The sequence below is a fragment of the Herpailurus yagouaroundi genome, unplaced genomic scaffold (genome assembly GCF_014898765.1).
Source record: "Herpailurus yagouaroundi ecotype Mexico unplaced genomic scaffold, PumYag 161, whole genome shotgun sequence".
Taxonomy (NCBI): Eukaryota; Metazoa; Chordata; class Mammalia; order Carnivora; family Felidae; genus Herpailurus; species Herpailurus yagouaroundi.
Window position 1 is genome coordinate 21,300,017 of NW_024412402.1, and position 22,075 is coordinate 21,322,091.

At 47.1% G+C, this 22,075-nt stretch overlaps 1 protein-coding gene across 1 annotated transcript in view; it reads left to right on the forward strand.

Moving 5' to 3' along the window:
- Positions 1-2,430: 2,430 nt before the first annotated feature.
- The window catches only part of ST14 (ST14 transmembrane serine protease matriptase), a 42,676-nt gene continuing 23,031 nt past the window's right edge, over positions 2,431-22,075 (forward strand). Inside the window, exon 1 of the mRNA XM_040483546.1 lies at positions 2,431-2,637. Within this exon, the coding sequence (XP_040339480.1) occupies positions 2,557-2,637 (81 nt within the window). The 5' untranslated portion in view covers positions 2,431-2,556. The remainder of the gene's footprint in view (positions 2,638-22,075) is intronic.

Genomic DNA, 22,075 nt, shown 5'->3' on the forward strand with positions numbered 1-22,075 from the left:
GCTCATCGCATCTGCATGAGTCTCTGCCCACTGCAGCCCCTTAGGATCACAGGGTGATGGAGGTTTTGTCTGTACAAGTACCTCACTGGGGAAGAGGGCTTGGGAGTGCGTATTTCTTCCTTAGGCCCCTACCTGGAAGTGGTGTTTATTGTTTAACATTTCCTCGTCCACAGCTAGCCATGTGACCACACCTAACTTCAAAGTGGAAGGAGTGCAATCCTCGCCTGTGCCCAGAAGGCAGAACGCTAAAAGCCCTCAGTGAATAACGACAACACACTCATGACTACCGTGGGAGACTTTGTCCCAATGTGCAGAGACGAGTGTGAAGGAGAAGGGCTTGTCAGTGCACAAGGACCTTTAGGAAAGGTGCACATGTCGGAAAGTCTGGTTTCAGGGACAGGGTCCAAACAGGAATGCTGGGAAGCAAGCTTGCAAAGGAAGACAGGTCACACTGTGAAAGCCATGCTAAGGAGGCTGGATTTGATCCAGGAGACACTGAACGTTCTACAGAAGCTGTGGCTTCGGAAGAGTAACTTGAGGGGCTCCTGGGTGGCTCAGCCAGTTAAGCGTCCAACTCTAGATTTTGGCTCAGGTCATGATCTCACGGTTCATGGGTTCAAGTGGTGCACTGGGCTCTGTGCTGGCAATGTGGAGCCTGCTTGGAACTCTCTCTTTCTCTCTCACTCTGCCTCTCCCCAGCTCCCTCTCTCTCTTAAAATAAATAAATTAAACTTAAAAAAGGAAGAGTAACTTACAGGAGGGATCAGAGGATGGCAAACTGGAGACAGGAGATCCATTTGCTCTTATGTAAATCCAGGAAAAGGGTGATAAAGGTTTGCTTTCAAGGGGTCTTCTAAAGGGGGAGGAAAGAAAAGAGCTATACATATAAGCAACTTGAGAGAAAGACTTGACCGGATTTGGAACTAATTAGATACAAGGTATAAGAGGGTGGACAGTGAAAGATAAGTCCAAGATTTTGAGCCTAGGAGACCACTGTTACAGCTAGAGAAAGAGTGGAAGATGGTCAAGTCTAGAAAGGAAGTTTGGGGCTTGTTGTTTGCAAAGTGGGAATTTTTATTTTACTTTTGTTTCCCAGCACCTATAACAGTACTTAGCATATAATATGTGCTCAATAATATTTGTTGATTATGTAATACCAGTAGAGCACAAATGGAGAAGTTCCCAAGCAATTATTACTGTTTAAAGTATTTTTTTTAAAGTTTATTCATTTATTATTCCAGAGAGAGAGAGAGAGAGAGAACAAGCAGGGGAGGGGCAAAGAGAGGGGGCGGGGGAGACACAGAATCCAAAGCAGGCTCCAGGCTCTGGGCTATCAGCACAGAGGTGGATGTAGGGCTCTGAACTCACTGTGAGATCATGACCTGAGCTGAAGTCAGATGCTTAACGGACTGAGGCGCCCAGGCGCCCACTCCCCCACCCCCCCGCCCAGCAATTATTAATGCAGAATTGGGACTCCTTCGTGATGTCAGTAAGAGGAAGGCAGATTTACCTATTTGAAGCCATAAGATGAGATGAGTCGTCAAGAAAGTGTAGAGAAAAAAGGGGGGAGGCTGAAGAGATTACTTTGGGAACCTTGACATTTAGAGGCCAGAAAGTAGAACCAGAGTCCAGGGAAGGTGAACATTTGAGGATGGAATCAATCAGTACTGGCTGCTGCAAACAGGTGCAGGATGCTGGGGACAGGTAAGATGGCGTTTGGTGGAGCAGCTAGAGTCCACCAGGGAAAGGTGGACACGAACGACAGCAAGGGCCTCCTAGCAGTGGGGGACAGGTAGCAATAAGCCACGAGGCAGGAGGGCAGTGGCTGGAGGGGAGGCTGGGTCAAGGGGCGGTTCCGGTGTTTGTCTGGTTTGGAAGGGTTATATTTGAGACCTGGTCATTTAGCAAGGTGGAGAGGGATTGAAGACGCAAGAGGGAGGGAAAGAAACCATGGGTGGCATCCAGGAGGCGGATGGAAGGGTCATCCCCCAGCGCAAAGGGCCACCTCTAGGAGAGGGAGAGAGCGAGGTGGACTCAATTTTGTTGCTGTTAGGTACTCACCGAGGGCCCAGTAAGCGCGGGGCACAGTTAATGCTCATGGCCACCACCGCGCAGGTCTCCGGGTCTTACTTGTCCCTCACCTCCCCGCCCGTGGCCTTGTGTTTCCCTTCGCCCTGAGGGGAGGAGGCAGGCCCCGAGGGGAGGAGGCAGAGCGGGGCTCTGCGCGGGGCGGGAACCGGCGAGGGGGCGGCGGGGCCTGGGAAAGGTGAGCCGGCGAGGCGGACGGACGGCGGGGCGGGCCCCGGGGAGGCCACACCCTGAAACTACCTGCCTGGGACAGGAAGAGTGAGGGCGAGAGCGACCGCCGGCGGCCAGCACGCGGGGTTGCTACCGGAACTCGGCACGCCCCGCGCCCCCCGTGTCCCCCGCGCTCCTAGCGCCCCGGTGCGCCCCTGTGCGCCCCGCGCCCTTCGCGCCCCTAGCGCCCCGACGGCGATGGGAGCCAGCCGCCCGCGGGGACCACGCCTCTGAAACCCGCGACCGACCGCTGGTACCATGAAGAGCAATCGGGCACGCAAGGGCGGAGGGGGTTCCAAGGACCTCGGCGCAGGACTCAAGTACAGCTCGCGGCCTCAGGTTGGCGAGGGGCGCGGCGGGCTTTGCGGGCATCGTCGGGGCCCGGGAAGCCACCAGTGTGGCCGGGAGCGGGGCGACGGGAGCGGGCGCCGAGGGCCCGGGCGCTTTGTCTTGGCAAAGGGAACCGCTCCATTGCCCATTTGTGGCCCGGGCGCTGGCCGGCCCGACAGGTGGAATTTCCTGTTTGGCGGGTGCCTGGCGGACCTTTGGTACCAGCCCTGCCGCGCGCCAGCCGGCCCAGGTGGAGGCGGCAACCCTCGGGTCTTTGGAGACTCCGAGTCTCTCCTCCAGCCTTCCTGCCCACTCGGTCCTTTCCCTGACCCGAGAAAAGGGCTCCATCTCGGTCCCTCCATTAACTCCGCACTCTTAGTGCACATCTGGAAAGGACCATGGGCGGAGGCCCGGAGTGTGGTGATTTGGGCTGAGTAAGGATGGTTTCCAGGGGGCCTTGGGGTCATAGCCATCCTTGGTCGCTGCGGGAGTTCGTTGTTTTCCTTCCTGGTCAGGGGGCATTTTGCGACCTTTGCAGAGGGCTACTGGGAGACCAGAGCTCTGAGTGCCATAGAGCCTGGTGCTAAGGACCCCAGGGTTGGACTTGTCTGGCCTTCTCTAAGAGGGTATGAAGCCCTTTGGGAAGGTGATTTTGTGAGAAGGGATGTAAGAACATGTGTCTTGAGCCTTTTGGAAGATGCCCAAGCAGGAAGCTCTTGTTTGGCAGACAAAACCGCCGGAGACCTTAAACCTTGATGTAAGAGTTGGGGATGGGTTGGTGCTTTATTGATGGACACACCTAGTGGCAGTGCCCAGGCAGGACTGGCAACCAGACCTCTGCCTCTGTGCAGCTGGGACCCTGGGTTTCCCTGAAATGCCAGAGAAGCCCAGGTCATGGCTGGCGCTGGGTGGGTGCTGGGGGGGGGGTGCGTTTTGTGAGGGAGCTTTCTCTGCAGGTGAGGGGTGGCTCTGCATGGCCCGCACTCTTTCTACTCTACTGGTCCTGTAACATCTGCTGCCCCAGGTTGCGCCATTGCTTCACATAGGCCAGATTTTGTAGCTCTCTGAAATCAGTTCCTTTTCTCCAAGCAGCATCTTGACTTAAGACCAGATTCTGGGGCTGCTGTGGCTAGCTGGACCACAGATAGCAGCTGGGCTTGGACACTCTTGTTTTCTCCATTTTTCACTTCCTATGTGGAAGGAAGCATGGATAGGGCAGCCAGCCTGGAGCCCCGGGCCTGTGTTCCTGCGGAGGCTCCCTGCTCGAGGCGGGTTCCCCAGATGTAGGCCTTCTGTTTTGCTTTCTGTAACTGCCATGTTTACGAATCCTTGATAATTACGAATTGTTGATAATTGCCCGTTGGGGCTCTAGACTCCTGCCTCCTCAGCAGAGGGCCTGCTGTTTAGTGTTTGTTATTTCAGGGCTGGCTTGTTTTTTTTTCCCCCCCTCAACTTCCCTTTGTGGGATTCTGCAGTCTTCCTCTGTGCTGCCTCTCTGCCCACACCCCCTCCCCTACCGGGGGCTGGGCCTGGGGCCCATCCCCACACTCCTGTCAGCCAGCTTTCTCTTGTCCCATGCAAGCCCTTGCTCATTTTCTCATCTTCTGTGAAGCCCACGCATTCTCTATTCCATTGGGTTCTTCCTTCCACCTCTGATTCTGTGACTTTTCTTCCTGCGGGTCACCCTCTCTGTCTTTTCTCCCGCTGAGCTCCATTGAACCACCTCTGTACCTAGTCCTGGGCTGGGCACTAGGAGGGATGGAAGGTTCTCAAAGACAAAATAAGATATGATTGTTCCCCTAAGGAAATTACAGTCTTGAAAGCCATGCTAAGAGAGTTGTGCAAAAGTTAGATGTGGTGCAGTGTGCCCTGAAGAAAGTAGCTTGCTGTGCCCAAAGCTCATTTCTGTTTCTCCAGGAAGTCATTGAATATTCCTTCCCATTCCATGCCTTAGCAGAAAGCTCACTCTCTGGATCACCCTGCAGTGTTTGCAGTCAGGGTCTGCAGACTCTGCCTTGACCTGTTCCCTGACCAGGAGGTGCAGCTTCTGCCCCAGGGTTTGCCTGGCTGGGTCATGCTGAGCCCCACCTGGGGACTATTGTTTCCGAGTTCCATGTTCTGGCATTCCCATTCCTGCACGGATGAAAAAGGGTCGGTCTTAAAATTCTTGTATGTGACTGCATCCTTCCCAAGGCTGATGACTCTGGCCCCTGCCCTACCCAACCCTGTTCCCAGTAAGTAGGAAGTGGCCACCTCAGTGTTCCCTACTGTCTCTGGGGCCCTGATGTGCACATGGTGTTTGGGGATCGTGTGAGCCCTCCCTCCATGAGAGCAGGTGTACAGATGCCAATTATTATGGCCACCAGTGAGAACTGGGAAGCCCACCTCACTGACTGTCTGGGCCCTTGTTGTGAGTATCTGGGCCCTTGAGTGTCTGGGCCCTATTTGATGGAGCTATAAAAGTGCTTTGAGCTCCATTGGTTCCTTCTCAAGTCAAGATTGCCCTGGGTAGGAGTCAGTATCCCCCAGGCATATGGAGACCAGGATTGGGAAATCAGGTGTGGGGGCTATTCAGAGTCATCTCTTTGGTAACTGGTCATTCACTCATCCATGTAACAAATATTTATTACATACCTACCTACTGAGCATGTGCCAGGTACTGGACAATGACACTTGAGAGAGATCCTAGTCCTATAGCCCCTGCCTTCAAGGAATACCCAGTATAGTGTGGAATATGGGCGGGAATAAGTTCTGTGTGTATGATAAGTGCTAGATTCCAGAGAAACCCAGGGTGGGCACCTAGGAAACAGCTAATCCGGGCCTGAAGGGTCAGGGTAGGGGAATTGGGACCTGAGGCCATCTGTGAGTTCTGGAGTGTCCACCATGGAGCTAAGACCTGGTGCCTCTGCTTTTCTGGTGGGTGATCTCAGATGTTACCTAATCTGAGCCTCAGTTTCTGTGGCTATAAAATGGGGATGACATATGTGTTACAGGTTTGTTGCAAGAATTAACAGGGATACTTTACATGAAAGCCCTTTGTAAGTTGCAGCCTGGTGTACAGATCACACAGTTTTGATTTCTTTCTTTTTATTTATTTAGTATTTTATTTTATTTTTTAAATTTACATCCAAGTTAGTTAGCACATAGTGCAACAATGATTTCAGGAGTAGATTCCTTAATGCCCCTTACCCATTTAGCCCATCCCCCCTCCCACAACCCCTCCGGTAACCCTCTGTTTGTTCTCCATATTTAAGAGTCTCTTATGTTTTGTCCCCCTCCCTGTTTTTATACTATTTTTGCTTCCCTTCCCTTGTGTTTATCTGTTCTGTGTCTTAAAGTGCTCATATGAGTGAAGTCGTATGATATTTGTCTTTCTCTGACTAATTTCACTTAGCATAATACCCTCCAGTTCCATCCACGTAGTTGCAAATGGCAAGATTTCATTCTTTTTGATTGCCGAGTAATACTCCATTGTGTGTGTGTGTGTGTGTGTGTGTGTGTGTGTGTGTGTGTGTGTGTATACCTACCACATCTTCTTTATCCATTCATCTGTCGATGGACATTTGGGCTCTTTCCATACTTGGCTATTGTTGATAGTGCTGCTATAAACATTGGGGTGCATGTGTCCCTTCAAGCCAGCACACCTGTATCCCGTGGATAAATGCCTAGTAGTGCAATTGCTGGGTCGTAGGGTAGTTCTATTTTTAGTTTTTTGAGGAACCTCCATACTGTTTTCCAGAGTGGCTGCACCAGCTTGCATTCCCACCAACAATGCAAAAGAGATCTCTTTCTCCGCATCCTCGCCAACATCTGTTGTTGCCTGAGTTGTTAATGTTAGCCATTCTGACAGGCGTGAGGTGGTATCTCATTGTGGTTTTCATTTGTATTTCCCTGATGATGAGTGATGTGGAGCATTTTCTCATGTGTTGGTTGGCCATCTGGATGTCTTCTTTGGAGAAGTGTCTATTCATGTCTTTTGCCCATTTCTTCACTGGATTATTTGTTTTTTGGGTGTTGAGTTTGGTAAGTTCTTTGTAGATTTTGGATACTAACCCTTTATTTGATATGTGTTTGCAAATATCTTCTCCCTGGATTTCTGAGTTGGAAACAGCCTGGAGACAACAAGAAGGTGATGTAGTATTGGTAGGAGGAGTGTGCAGAGGCTGAGAACTAAGGTTGTCAGCAGGGCACTGGCCTCCCAGAAGTGCTGGCCTGTCCCGCTGAACACACGGAATCTCTTTGGGAGGAGCTGGGAAATGAGACCACCCTTTATGCAGCTTCTATGAGAAAAATCCTTTTACGGAAAAGAAATGTGTGCCTACGACCTATGACTGACTCCTCATCCCTGTCTTCCTCCCTCCCATACAGAATGAAACTTTAAAAAACTTACTTCTTCTAGGTTCTCTTGAGCAGGTACTGGGGCTGTCTGGGATGCCCATGTGCCATGACAGTGTGTGCAGTGGGTGAGGGCACAGCAGGGGAGGTGGGCAGTTCTTCAGGTGGGGACTCACCTCCCAGGCAACCTGCCTTTCCCAGGGTGCTTCCTGGCACCTCAGTCCTGGGAAGACCTGGACCTTCATGGCCTCACTTAGGGGATGGGAAAACTGAGGCAGAGAAGACAATCCTAGCTCGGTAGCTGCCTGTGTCTGAAGCCTAAGTTGTGTAAACCTGTGAGGACCCTCCGCGGGTGGATCTGCCCAGAGCCGGCTTGTTGGTGGTGACGATGCCATGTCAACACAGCCTCCCTGACCTGGGCCTGTCACGCTGCACCCTGGGGGGTGTGGCTGCCTGCCCTGTGGCTGGTGGCCGGTGGCCACTGTGATGCTGGAGTTCCCCTGGTGTCACTTCCTTCTTGGGCTTCTGGTTCTGACCAGATGGTTGGCTCATGTCTCTCCTAAGAGAGAGAGTCTGTTCTTAGAAGAAGACAGTGTGACAGAGCCACTGGGCCCAGGGCCCAAAGATGTTGCTTCTGACATTGTGCATATGCTACTGGAGTGTTGAGATCATTGCTAGCATTTGTTGATCATATACCGTGTATTATACCTCTCAGTGTTATTATTACCCTTTTATAGGTGAGGAAAATGAAGCACAGAGAGGCTAAGCAACTTGCCTAAGGTCACAGAGTGAAACAGTAGTGGGACTGGAATTTGAAGCCAGGTAGTCTGGCTCCGCTCTATTCTCTTTGGGCCTCCAGAGTGTAGGATGGCTGTCAGTCCAGTGTGCTCAGGGTGGGATGGATTACTAAGGGTGAGAAGGAGTTTGGTTTGGATAAGAAACTGGGTTTTGCTTGTTAGGATGTTTCTGAGGTGCTGGGGACTTACCAAAATTATAACGGCTGATTAGTAGACAGGAATGGGAACTTCTGGGCTTCTCCAAGAACTCTCACTCTGGCTGGCAGTGGTGAGAAGGTACTTGGGGTTTGTTCAGAAACGTATTTGGGGTTTGTTCAGAGTTCATGGATAGTAATTGCCTCTTTTTCTTTGTAAGAAGTTTTCTAGACACAGGTGTCTACTAAAATTGCTGTCTTGGAATCTCATATTTTCTGAGTTTGCTTATTCTGTCCAGGCTTGGCAACAAAATCTTTAGAATTCTTGTGATAGGTGGCAAACTGGTCAAAATCTTGAATCCCTGGTGTCTCTGAGATAGTGAGGATCGTGAAAGATAAAGAATATGATCACAACTGTTTCTACCCTCACTAAATATGTGTATTTCAATTCAGTATCTTTCTCTATCCACACAGCAACTCTGTGAATAAAACCGCCCAGTTTAAAGCTGAGAATACTGAGGCTCAAAAGGTATGCATAATGACCCAAAGGCAATTAGAGATAGAACAAGGGCTCAAACCTAGATCTATGTGACTTCAAAGCCTACATCTTAACCGCCAAGCCATTATACAGTTGTATTCCAAAGATGACGGTCATTGATGCATATCCCCAGCAAAGTACTGGAACACGTCATTAACCAGAGTGGTGAGCACCAGGCGCCGACACACATCCACGGAAACCTCTCACACCAAACTCGTCTGGTTTCCCCTTTTGATGAGGTTACTCATCTGGTAGACCAGGAGACTGGCTGGAGATGTGATTTCAACAAGGCTTTGAACAAAATGTAGCTTTATTTATTATACACATGATTAAAAATCATAAAGGCAATTTTAAAATGAAAAAAGGAAAGATTCACCTACCTAAGCCCACAAATAGGGTTGTTTACATTCTTCACGCTTCTTTCCACGCCTTACCTTACGCATATGTTTTATCTAGTTCCTTGTGCACACACAGTTTGTGTCCTGGGGAATTGCTGTATCAGCCTTTTATCTGCTTGGCGTGGCGGAGGCCTGGGGGCTGGTGGGCAGTGGGGTCCCAGTAGGTTGGTTGACTGTGCCTAAGAGGGTCCATGCATGGATCCATGTCACTGTGCAGGGGCCTGGGGTCTCTTCCTAACTCCCTCCTCAGTTCTGTGCCATTTCTTGTTTACTAACAACTCTGTTGAGGTCTTGGAGCATTTGCTTATCAGTTTTGTAAATGACACTCTTCTGGGAGGGGAAGGCCGATACCTCGAATGACTTAATTCTGAGTCAGAAGGAGCTGGACAGCCAACGTGTTGGGGTGGCAGGAACAGAATTATGTTGATCTGTGTTAAGAGTTAAGTTCTGTGCTTAGTGACCACCCTAACAGTGGAAACAAAAACCACCTCCCTCCCGCAGTTGAGACGTGAGGAGAGTGAGAAAGAAGAAGCAGGGCACCAAAATAAATCCAATATTTTTGAGTCAGTGGCAAGCTCAGTAAAACCCAGGCATGTTCTGTGGTTCCCTAAAATGTACAGTAAATTCCTCCTTCATATTTTTGTTTGGTTATACCTTTTAAAATTATTATTTAAAAAGCTAATATATGCATATTTCAAGAATTAAAAAATGAGGGAAAGTACCCTAGAGAGGCATTTTAATAATTTGGTATTGCCTATGCATATTTCTAAAAAAAAAAAAAAGTTGCTTTTTTTCTAAATACAAAAGTTGCTTTTTTTTCTAAGTTGCTTTTCTAAATACAAGGAAGGTGTTTTGTTTTGTTTTTGTTTTTGTTTTTTTTTAAATCAAGCAATAGCAAAATATGCAAAGTAGAAAGTGAAATTCCTCTGAAATTCTTTCCTCTGGGTTTTATAACCCCTCTGAATAGTTTGGCTTATATTCTCTCACAGTCTTTAATGCATAGACTAATATTTATGTGGATGTTAATATATGTGACATGTATTTTCCCCAGAATAGAATCATAATGTAATTCCAATTCTGTAGCTAAAGCCATGGTTGTAATCAGTTAATGCATCAAAATTTATTAACCCATGCTGGGATTGTGGAACAAGACAGCCCCATTTCTCCATCCTTAAGGAGCAGTTGGTTGACCTTGGGACAAGGCTGGGACTGGGGGGTGCACAGGGTGCTGGCGAACCCTTGGGACTGAATTTAGTCACCTGACTAAAACCCACGGGGAGAACCCCTCCTTGGGAATCTCTCAGGGAGACACCTGAGTTGAGTTTAGAGGGATGGAAAGTACATATGAACTTTTTGACTTTTTTTTTTTTCATTTAACATTGCATATTAGAGTTTTTTCATGATACTTCCTACTCTTTGAAAACCTGTTTTTGATTGCTGCATAAGCTTTCATCAAGTGGATGTATCATCATGTGTTTATTATTATTTGTATGTGCAAACTGAATGCATTAACGGAAATAGAGCTGTCAGGATAAGGTATGTCATTGACGAATAGGCCCTGTGGAGACCACACTGGTCTGCATTTGGAGTATGCTGTTGAATTCTGGGCACCGTGTCTTAATGGGGATATTACTGTGAGGTTGAATGAGATAGCCAGAGGTTTAGAAAACACATTGTTTGAATAATTGAGTGGAACACGTTTCCCCAGATTAGGAGCAGACTCCAAGAGCACCATTGCTGATTGCCGATTTGGATTATTTCTAGTATTTTCGAGTATTTGGGGAGCTGCCCCCAGCTGGAGAAATTAGGCCCGCTCTATTGCAATGCTAACGTGTAGGGGTTATTGTGATGCTGAGGTTGGCACTAAAGGAAAGTGCTATTCTGCCCCGGAAAGGATGGCCCTGCGAAGATGGGAGGCAAGATGACACCTACAATTTGGCCCAGCTCTAGGAATGTGATTCCAAGGACACCGTCTCCCAAGTTTTCACCTCTTTCCTGTTCTTCTGCTTATGCCACTGGGATTCTGGTTCCTGAATGTGGACTTGGGCCTCCAGGTGCCTTAGCGTCAGGCTGTGCTTTCCCATTTGCTTATCCAGGCCTTTCATCCACACTGACCCTTAGGTTTATGGCTCTGTTACCATGCCTGAGCAGAGGCTTTGGGATCTAGTCAGCTCCAGGAAGCAGGTGGACTTGGGCTTTTCCACTCACTCCTGCAGGTCCTTGCAAGGTGAATGGAGAAGCAGTCAAACAGACTGTTGTGCCTGCGTGCCGTGGAATACTACTCAGCAGTAATAAGCACACGCTCTCGGTGCATGCAGTGACTCAAATGATTCTCCAGGGAATCTTAATGAGTGAAAGAAGCCAGCAGTCTTAAAAGATTATGTCCTGGATGATTCATTTATATAACATTTTTGAAAGGACAATTTTAGAATGGGGATAGATCAGTTGGGGAGGGGGCAGGGAGGAGGTGGGCACGGTTACAAAAGGGCAGAGGGAGGGATCTTTGTGTGGGAAACAGAACCGGCCATTATGTTGACTGTGCAGGTGGATATAGGTCCCTATGGTGGTGATCAGTTATGTGGAACGTAATACGCACATGAACGAGTACAAGTGAAATGAGAAACCTAGGTCAGTTGTGGTATTATACCCGAGTTTCACAAGATGTTACCGTTGGGGGACACCGAGCAAAGTGTACGTACAAGGGATCTCTCCATGTTACTTCTTACAACTGCACGTGAACATAGTTATCTCCATAAAAAAATGCGGTCAATGAAAAAGCACCAGCCTGTGAAATCAGCCTGTGAAATCGGCTTTTTCCTCTTGTTTAGTTTCGGGTGTAATCTCTGGTTGTGCTGCTGCTGGCAGATGTGTCTGCTCCCTGAATCCCGTGACAGTGGTGGGGGCCAGAAAAGGATCTCAGGAGAATAAGGATGGGGCCCAGGCAGATTCGGGAGGATCAAACAGCCAGGGGAGGGGTGGGGGCTGCTGTTGGTGTTCTCTCCCACGGTGTGATCTGGAAGCAGAGATGGAATTCTCAGGTTGGAATCACAAAGGTGTTGAGTCCTGGGGGGGAACATGTACTTGAACATGAAAACTAGGAGAGGAAGAGCCTGGGAGAGTCCAAACTTAGGTGGGGCTGCCTGTAGCAGGTGGCCAGGCCAGGGCTGACACCAGAGTGCTTGTTGAGGGAGGGGTGAGGAGGTGCGGGGGTGCTGTCAGCAAAATCCTGGGATGTGGACTGAGCGCATTCTTTCCCCTTCCAGGGGTGGATGGAGGTACCTTGGGATACAAATCTGGAAACTTTCCTGAGCCCTGGCACCTGGGAGATTAGCCCAGCTTGCCCTGGGTAGGCTACCCAAGTGTGGCTATGGAAAGAGAAGTCCCTCAATCAGCCAACCCACCAATCAAGTGCTACCTCTGGGCAGCGTCATAGAGGGGGCTGGGGAGAGAAGCAGTATGAAGAAGAAACTGGGCTACCCTGACTCCCTAAGACTGCCTGTTCTGCTTAGCGTGGCAGTGGGGTATCATTGATGCCAAGTGGGTGGTGCAGGTCATAAGGAGGTGCTGTGGATTAAGGTGGTTTATGAAAGTTTCCTGGAGGGGCATAGCCTTGAGCTGCATTTTCAAGGGCAGGTGAGTTTGGTAGGTGGTAAAGGAGAGCTGAGCCATTCTGAGTGGGCAGGATACGAGCAGCTTCCTGGCTCCTTACAGATTTGGAGGCTTCCTGGCTGGGGGCAAGGTCAAAGTGGGGGGAGTCAGCACCCCTAGACCAGCATTGTAGGGGTAGGAATCCATATGCAATGTTGGTCAAGCCTTCTTGCCTCTCAGGCCCTAGACACACGTTGTGTCACAGGTAGAGTTTTGTAGAGTGTTCTTTAAGGCAGTTACTCTCTGAACTTCGGTGTGCACATCTGTACCTCTGTGGGAGAAGGGGTGATCGCTGACCCCCTGAGAAGCAGCAGAGGGTCCTGAGAACACTGGCTTTGGAGTCTGGAATTGTGCCTGCCACTTTATAGCTGTCTAGGTTTTTGGGTGGCCCTCCTTTATGCATTTCTTCATCTGGAAATGAAACTTAGTTGTAGGCATTAGAGATAACCTATATTAAAAATGCACAAAGATGCACAAAAATCATGAATATGTTTGTGGTGGCCTCCCTTGTCCCTCCCTGAGCTGTGAGGCACGGAGGCGATGGGGGTAAGAGCCCTGGGAACTGTCAGGGCATCCCCAGAGCCTCTGCGGGCTTTGGCCCCTTTCTGACAGCCGCCCAGGGAGACCCTGTGGTTTGGAAACCTGTCACAGTCCTTGAGGACAGTGTTTCAAGGAATAGTCTGGACACCCCCTGGGTCCTGAGGCTACTTCAGCCAGTCCATGTATTGTTTTATTATTTTGAGGCTCTGCAAAAAATTGCATTTGAAATGGATTTTAACATTTAAAAAAATGTTTTGGAAACGACCAGAAACATGGAATACAGATGAGGCCTAGAATGTAAGTAGATGGCAGACTCCATGGCTTTGGTAGGTGAGTTGCCTCTGGGCTGTGAGCAGGTGCAGAGGTCCCTGGGAGGGGTTTCTTCTGTCCCCCTGGTCAAGAGCAGGAGGCCTTCCTAGTGCTGTTAGAGGAGAGTGCCAAGAGGGCAGAGCACCTGGGTTACCTTTGAGGCTGCACGGTAGACTTGTACTGTCCAGGGTTTTTTGATTCATTTTAATGTTTGAACTTGAACTCAGCTGTTCCACCATCCCAGAGGGAGGAATGGGCCTTGGTCGCTTTAGGCAGGTGAATGGATGGTGGGTGGAGAAATGAAAATCGTAGGTAGGCCTCTGTCATTAGCAGGAATCAGCTAATTATGTTTTACGACACCTCTACTTAGAAGGCTGTAAGGGGTTATTAACCCACTTTCTAGAGGGGAAAACTGAGGCACAGTGAGAAATATTTGCTCCAGTGGTTCAGGTTCTCAGGCCTGATCACCAACCTAGGTGGTACCCACCCCATGCCCTGAGAAAGGAAAGAAGGGATTTTTATCTGGTGGTCCTGCCCCCAGTCTGTTTTCTGGGCCCTCACGGGATCTTGTAGCAGATGTGTGTGCTCCCAGGCCCACAGCCGTTGGGGCAGGGCCCAGGCATTGCAGGGAGTCGGGAAGGGGACACCGCGTGAAACCTGCAGTAGCCAGATACTGGCTGTTACAGACCTACTGAGTTTCTGTGCTGACAGAGTGCCCACGGTGGCTGAGTCAGCCCCCTGGGGACTTTCCTTTCTGCTCTGACCAGGTGTGCCAAGTTGCGATTTACTTCCTCCAGTACAAATTGTTGGCTGTGGGTCAGCTTTCTGCTCCCCTAGATGGCTTGGGGGTCACAGATCCACAGGTAGCTCCGGACCCACTTTAGGGCTCCGAAGCCTCACCCATTTCCCAGCAGCTGCTTCTGGTGGGGCAGCTGAAGACAGGGACAGAGTCAAAGGGCAAGGGTGAGAGGGTTGGGCACCAAAAAGGAAGAAGGGTTTAGGGAGTCCACTGCCAGCTGACTAGGCCTTGGCTGGGAGTGTGTGTCCCCGAGGAGCTCTGGTGGCAGTCTCGGGGACTTTGGGGCGATGCTTATACCCTAATCGTGGGAGGGTCCCAGGGCAAGAAGCAAAGTGCAGCCCCATATGGCAGGTTCCTTGCATCCATGTGGTTGCTTAATATAGGGCGGGTGGAACTCGAACCTAGCTGGTTCCTCTCACAGCAATGGGAAGTGGGTGAGCCAGGCAGGTGGCCTCTGGGAAATGGTAGGTGGTGGTTCTCCAACCGTCAGGTTCCTAAGAATAACCTGGGGGTCTTGTTAAACTTCCAGATCTCAGGGCCCTGCCCCTGATGTACACTATCAGAATCTCCAGGGGGAGAGGGTTGGGAATCTAGATGCTGAGCAAGCCCTGTGTTTGTTTTATTTTATTCTTTTATAATTTTTCGTGACCTGACAAGTCTGGGAAATATTGGGGTGGTATGATCATGGGAACTGTAGCTCCTTGTGGGTTTCTTGAGACTCCCGCTTCTGCGAGATCAATTGCCCCAGGTTGGTGAGTGGGTGGAGGATTCCAATGTGGGCTTTCTTTCCCTTCTCATTGTCCCTTTAGTCATCTTGTGATGAACAAATCAGGTGTCCTCTCTGTGCTGGCCACTGTGAAGTCCTTGCCCCCGGAGCCTGTACATGGGCTGGCTGCTCTCTGTCCACAGCTGCTGAGTTTGGAGAGAGCCCATCTAAGTAGAGACCCTTCTCCAGTGTCACCTCTGGTATCTCAATTCTGTGCACATCTGTGCTCAGCATCACCCAGGATGACAAGTACAGTTCTAGTGTTTGGAAGTCATTCCTTGCTCTGTCGTCTGAAGTGGCTTTGAGCCATGCTGTATTCCTGGGGACCCTGGCCAGGATCTAACTCCAACTGGTATCAGGGGTGGCCTTGAGAGTTATGCTGGCTTTGTCTTTGTCCTTGCAAAGGAGGGCATGTATGAGGGCTACAGCATCCCTCCTCACCTTGGAAAACCATTGCAGATGGCCAGACTGTCCTTTCTTGCTTGAATCATCTGAGGGGTGTGTTTTGGTTCTCATGACTGTGGTGGCAGTGATGACATCATGGAATTGGGATCCGTCTCAGCTGATGGTGGGTATACGGAGCCACCAAAGCTATAAGTGAAGGGCACCCTGCCACAAGTCAATGACAAAGCTGACAGTGGCACATGAAGCCAACCACCATTGTCCTTATCTCAGCTTTAAGCAAAACACCTGTGTCTCCAGCCACTGATGTCACCTCTGCCCCTTGATCTTGATCTTCAACAGCAGAAGCAGATTACCAGTTGTTGTGTGATGTCATCCCAGGACTCTGAGTGACTTCTTCAGTGTTCAGTTTCATCCCTGCCTTCTCATCAGGTCACACCCCACCGTGGCCAAATGAGGAACAATTAAAAAAAAAAATGTCTGGCATGAAGATTAACTTTTTCCTCATCTGCTCTGATTGAAATCTTGTGTAGATGTTTGGATAGTCAGTATTATTTTTGCTGTTTATAAATGTAAACATTTACCAGTTGCTTTTCTCTAGCGAAGACCATGTTCTGAGCTACCAATGACAAATTCTGGCTTTGGATTTGCTGGTCCTTGGAGCCCATGGAAGGGTGGCCCTGGAGAGTTGGAGCTGGTGACAGGGGACCCAGGAGAAGTTGCCTTCCAAATGGAAGGATTTTTCTGGTTGACTTGGACACCAAGTTTTGTCTGCTTAGCATTTCACTTCCAGTTCTGGTGAATTTTTTACTTGATGGTAGTCAGGTGACTGCAAAAATCTTTCCTATATCATCAGATACCTTCTAGAAGTCATTGTTTTTGGACAGTCAGTGGCCTTTCCTATATCATCAGATACCTTCTAGAAGTCATTGTTTTTGGACAGTCAGTGGCCTTGGGGAGGATATGTATCATTTGGATTTGTGTGCTTAAAACAACAGAAAGTAGATATTCTCCAGGGCTTATACATCTCCCCTCGTGGATTTCTGGACTGTACTCTCTATCTCCCTCCAGGAAGTGGATGGGAATGGTGATAATCTGATCTTGTCCCTATAGCCTATCTATCACCTGGGTTCTCCCCCTTCAGCCCTCCAGGGTTTTCATTGTGTGTGTCTGTGTGCTCCAAGCCCTTTATGTGCATCTGTCCTTGGGGAAACCATTCCTTGCTCCCTTGTCTGAGCTGGCCTTGAGCCATGCTGTGTTTCTGGGGACCCTGATCGTGGTCTAACTTGAGCTGGCTGGTGGGAATTGGCTTCAAGAGTTATGTGGCCTCTATCTCTGTTCATGATAATCAAGCACCTGGCTTCACAGCCCTGAGTTTTTATGTGCACCTGCTCATGTGTTTACTTTTATGAAAGACAGAAAGGAGAGGCAGAAGCAGGCCCTGGCATATTTTGTCTTCCATTGGCTTTATGGTCCTGCAGAGAGATGGTTATGTGTAGAGAGATGGTTATGTAAGCAGTTAGGACCTGGGTGGGGGTGGAGGGAGCTCCCTGCCACCTCCTCCTGTGGAGGCTGATGGACCATATGCTTGCCTGAAACCCCAGGTAGGCTTGGAAGGGTGTGGCTCTCGTCTCAGCTTTGCTGCTTTATTGACTTCACTGCCTTTGTGACTTTGGACAGGTCACTCCCTCTCTGTCAGCCTCAGTTTCCTTATCAGTAAAGTGACTGGGTTAGGCAAGTATGATCTCTAATATGCCTAAAAATGGAGTTGAGGGTAGGGTTATAAAAGGAAGCAGTCTAGTTACTGATTAGACAACATTTCTGGGCTGAAGGGAGCCCCAGAATTCACATGCAGGGATAACCCAAACCCTGCCATTGAGCCAGTCCTCATGCTGACAGCCTTGCTCCATAGTAAGCCTGGGGGTGGCCCCTGGAGTCCGCTGTCCATGCTGTCAGCTACTTTCCCCTTCCCAAGGAACTTGCTTTCTATTTCCCTTAATACCTGCTTCCTGGGTTCCTGGAGCTGATCACATTGGGACACAGAAAACCAGGATCTAATCTGGGTCTGCCACCAAGTAGCGATGTGACCTTGCAGTCATCATCTCTCCTTGCCGTATCTATAGAGCGGGAGTGATGGCACAAGCCATGAATGATTCCAAAATAGTTGTGAAATTACTCTGGAATTTAAAAATAAACTTTTTTTTTTTTTTTTTTTTAAAGAGAGAGAGAGCAAGCAGGGGAGAAGAGTGAAGGGAGAGAGACAGAGAGATAGAGAGACAGACCATCCCAAGCAGGTTCCATGCTTAGCAAGGAGCCTGACTTGGGGCTCAGGCCTATAACCCTGGGATCATGACCTGAGCCAAAATTGAGAGTTGGGCGCTCAACCAACTGAGCCACTCTGTGCCCTGAAAATAAACGAAATAAGCTATTATCTTGTTACATTTCATCTAACCCACGTAAACGTACACACACTCTATTCTGAGAATCTAGCCAAAACTTTACTGTTTTTTTTTAAACATGATTATTAAACAGCCAAGGACCATTGGACATTTAATCTACATCTTGAAAGAGAAAGGCAAAGACAAAGTTCTGAATGTAAAAAAATCTAGTTTCCTAAGAAAAAGCAAGAAGGTAGTGAATTCATAAAATAAGAAAAGGTGGCTGTAAAAAGCAACCATCATGAGGCTCCTGAGCGGCTCAGTTGGCTGAATGTCTGACTCTTGATTTTGGCTCTGGTCATGATCCCAGGACTGTGGGATTGAGCACTGCATGGGGTTCTTTGCTGGGTGTGGTGCCTGCTGGGGATTCTTTCTCTCTCTTTCTCTTTCTCTCTCTACCCCTCTCCCCTGCTTACACTCTCTCTCTAAAAAAAAAAAAAAAGTAACCATCAAAGAATAAAACATCACTCTTGGAAATGAAATACTGTATATGATTTTTGAAATAAAAGATTCACTGCCTTTATAATAAGGCTTGAGATCCAGTGACATTGGCCCTCCGGTTTTGTTCTTTTTATTCAGAATCTTTTGCATTTCCACATGAATTTCAGAAACAATTCATCAGTTTCTCCAAAAAGCCTGCTGAGATTTTGATCAAGATCATGCTGAATCTCTAGACAAATCTGAGGAGAATAGACAGGTATACTGAGTCTTCCAATCCATGAACATGGGATATTATTTGATTTATTTAAGTCTTTTAAAATTTTTCTCAGCAGTGTTTTGTATTTTTTACCGTACAGGTCTTGTATATTTCTTGTCAAATTTGCCCCCTAAGTATTTCATATTGTTGATGTTATTGTAAATGCTATTTAAATTTTTTTTTTAATTTCCAATTGGTCATTGATAATACATAGAAATATAATTGATTTTTGTGTATTAATCTTTTATCCTGCAACCTGGCTAAACTCACTTAGTATTTCAATATTTTTTTTTGACTTACAAAGCTACAGTAATGAAGACAGTATGATATTTGCATAAAGATGGACAAAGAGACCAATGAAACAGAGTGGAGTCTGGAAAAAGACCCACAGATATATGGATAAATGATTGAAAAAAAACTTTTTTAAGTAAACTCCATCCCCAGCATGGGGCCTTAACTCACGACGCTGAGATTAAGAGTTGTATGTTCCACCAAATGAGCCAGCCAGGCACCTCTTGGACAACTGATTTTGATAAAGGTGAAAAGGCAATTCAGTAGAAAAAGGATGGTCTGTGCAACAAATATGGTCCCAATAGCGGAACAATTGGATATCCATATAAAAAAAAGAAACAAAGAAAGGAAAAGAAAAAGAGAACTTTCATCTATACCTTGCATCATATAAAAGAATTTTTAAAAGTGTTTATTTATTTTTAAATTTTTTTTAACATTTATTCATTTTTGAGAGACAGAGTGTGAGTGGGGGAGAGGCAGAGACAGAGAGGGAGACACAGAATCTGAAGCAAGCTCCAGGCTCCGAGCTGTCAGCACAGAGCCCGATGCGGGGCTCGAACTCACGAATTGTGAGATCATGACCTGAGCCGAAGTCAGTTGCCCAACCACTGAGCCACCCAGGTGCCCCAGTGTTTATTTATTTTTGAGAGAGAGAGAGAGAGAAAGGAGCAGAGAAACAAGGAGACAGAATCCTAAACAGTCTCTGCAGTGTCAACCTGAACAGGGCTTGAACTCACAAACCATGAGGTTATGACATGAGATGAAATCAAGAGTTGGATGCTTGGGGCATCTGGGTGGCGCAGTCGGTTAAGCGTCCGACTTCAGCCAGGTCACGATCTCGCGGTCTGGGAGTTCGAGCCCCGCGTCAGGCTCTGGGCTGATGGCTCGGAGCCTGGAGCCTGTTTCCGATTCTGTGTCTCCCCCTCTCTCTGCCCCTCCCCCGTTCATGCTCTGTCTCTCTCTGTCCCAAAAATAAATAAAAAACGTTGAAAAAGAAAATTAAAAAAAAAAAAAAAGAGTTGGATGCTTAACTGACTGAGCCACCCAGGTGCCACCATATAAATTAAAAAAAAAAAAAAAAAAAACTCAAAATGGATCATAGGCCCAAATAAAACCTAAAACTGTAAAACTATTGGAAGAAAACATAGGAGAAAATCTTTCTTGTTTTGGATCAGGCAAAGATTTCTTCAATACAACACCAAAATCACAGTCCATAAAAGAAAAGCTTGACAAATTGAACTTCACCAAAATGAAAAACTTCCGTTCTTCAAAAGACCCTGTTAAGAGAGTGAAAATACAAGCCACAAATTAGGAGAAAATCTTTGCAAATTCTGTATTTGTTAAAAGACTTGTATCTAGAATATATAGAAAGAACTCTCAAAACTCAGTAATATGAAGATAAGCAAACCAATTTAAAAAACTAGGGAAAAAATTTGAAAAGACACTTCACCAAAGAAGATAAACAAATGGCAGTTAAGCACATGAAAAGATGTTAGACATCATTAGTCATTAGGGAAAAGCAACTTAAGACCATATGAAACCCCACTATACATCTGTTAGGATGGCTAAAATAAAAGAGATTGACCATACCAAATGTTGGATAGGATGTGGACAATGGAAGTCCTCATACACTGTTGATGGGAATGTAAAATGATACAGTCCCTTTGGGAAACAGTTTGGCAGCTTCTCAAAAAGTTAAAAATACACCTGTCATACAAACTTGCTGTTCCACTCATAGGTATCTATCCAAGGGAAGTGAAAGCATATGCCAATATAAGGATTTGTACAGGAATGTTTATAGCAGCTTTATTTGTAACAGTCTCAAATTGGAAATAACCCAAATGTTCATCAACAGGTGAGTAAGTAAGCAAATTGTTGTGTATCCATATAATGGAATACTACTCAAAAATAGAAAGGAATGCACTATTAACATTAAAAACTTGGTGTGCCTGGGTGGCTCAGTTGGTTATGTGTCCGACTTTTGCTCAGGTCATAATCTCACCGTTTGTGAGTTTGAGCCCCATGTCGGGCTCTGTGATTACAGCTCAGAGCCTGGATCCTGCTTCGGATTCTGTGTCTCCCTCTCTCTCTGCCCCTCCCCTGTTCACTCTGTCTCTCTTTCTCTCTCAAAAATAAATAAAACATTTTAAAAATTTAAAAAAATACATTAAAAACTTAATATCATGGATGAGTCTCAAAATATTGTGCTGAGTAAAAGAAGCCAGACAATAAAGAGTACATGTTGTATAATTCTATTTATAAAAAGTTCTAGAAAAAGCATACTAGTCTTTACTGATAGGAAGCAGGTAAGTCGTTGCTTTGGGACTAGAAAGGCAATCAGGGAGGAATGGGAGGGAGGCTAGAGCCCGAGGAAACTTTTGAAGGTGACAGATATGTTCATTATCTTGATTGTGGTGATGGTTTCATGGGTGTATATATATGCCAAAAATTGTATACTTTATTTTTTTTTTTAAATTTTTTTTTCAACGTTTATTTATTTTTGGGACAGAGAGAGACAGAGCATGAACGGGCGAGGGGCAGAGAGAGAGGGAGACACAAATCGGAAATAGGCTCCAGGCTCTGAGCCATCAGCCCAGAGCCCGACGCGGGGCTCGAACTCACGGACCGCGAGATCGTGACCTGGCTGAAGTCGGACGCTTAACTGACTGCGCCACCCAGGCGCCCCAAAAATTGTATACTTTAAATATGTAGTTTATTTCATGTCAATTTTATGTCAGTGAAATTATTTTAAGAATTCTATTAAAGGTTCACAAGAATAAGTTTAAAAAATCCCAGAATAGAACCAAATGACAAAGAAATGTAAAATATGAGAGGGGAAAAAATACCAGGTAAAGATGTAAAGGATCTACTTTATCTTGAATTTTATCGTGATATATTTAGTTGTGTTTTTTCATTTCTCTTTCTTACCATTCAGTGAACCCTTTGCATTTAAAGATATGTGCCTCTCTTTAGCTCTTGGAAATATTCTTACAGTCTTTGATAATGTCCTCTACCAGGTGTAAGAATTTGGCTCAGGCTATGAGATAGAGGAGAACTAGGGAGGGGCATTTTTAGAAATCCCTAGATCCCCACCTCAGTCCCAAACAAAGATACCCCTACCCCACCAGTCCTCCATAGGGATGGGAAATTGATTTCTCTAGACTTGAGGACACTACGTGCAGAGGAAGGCTGTAGTGAGGAATGAAAAATAGCCAAAGATCTATTCTTTCACATGTTCCAGAATGCTAGTGCCTGGGTTTAAATCAGTGTATCTGGGAAATTAGAAAATGATTCTCTGGAGCAACTAAACCGTCCCATAGAAAAGAAACATAGCCTGACAGTTGGGAGTGCCCAG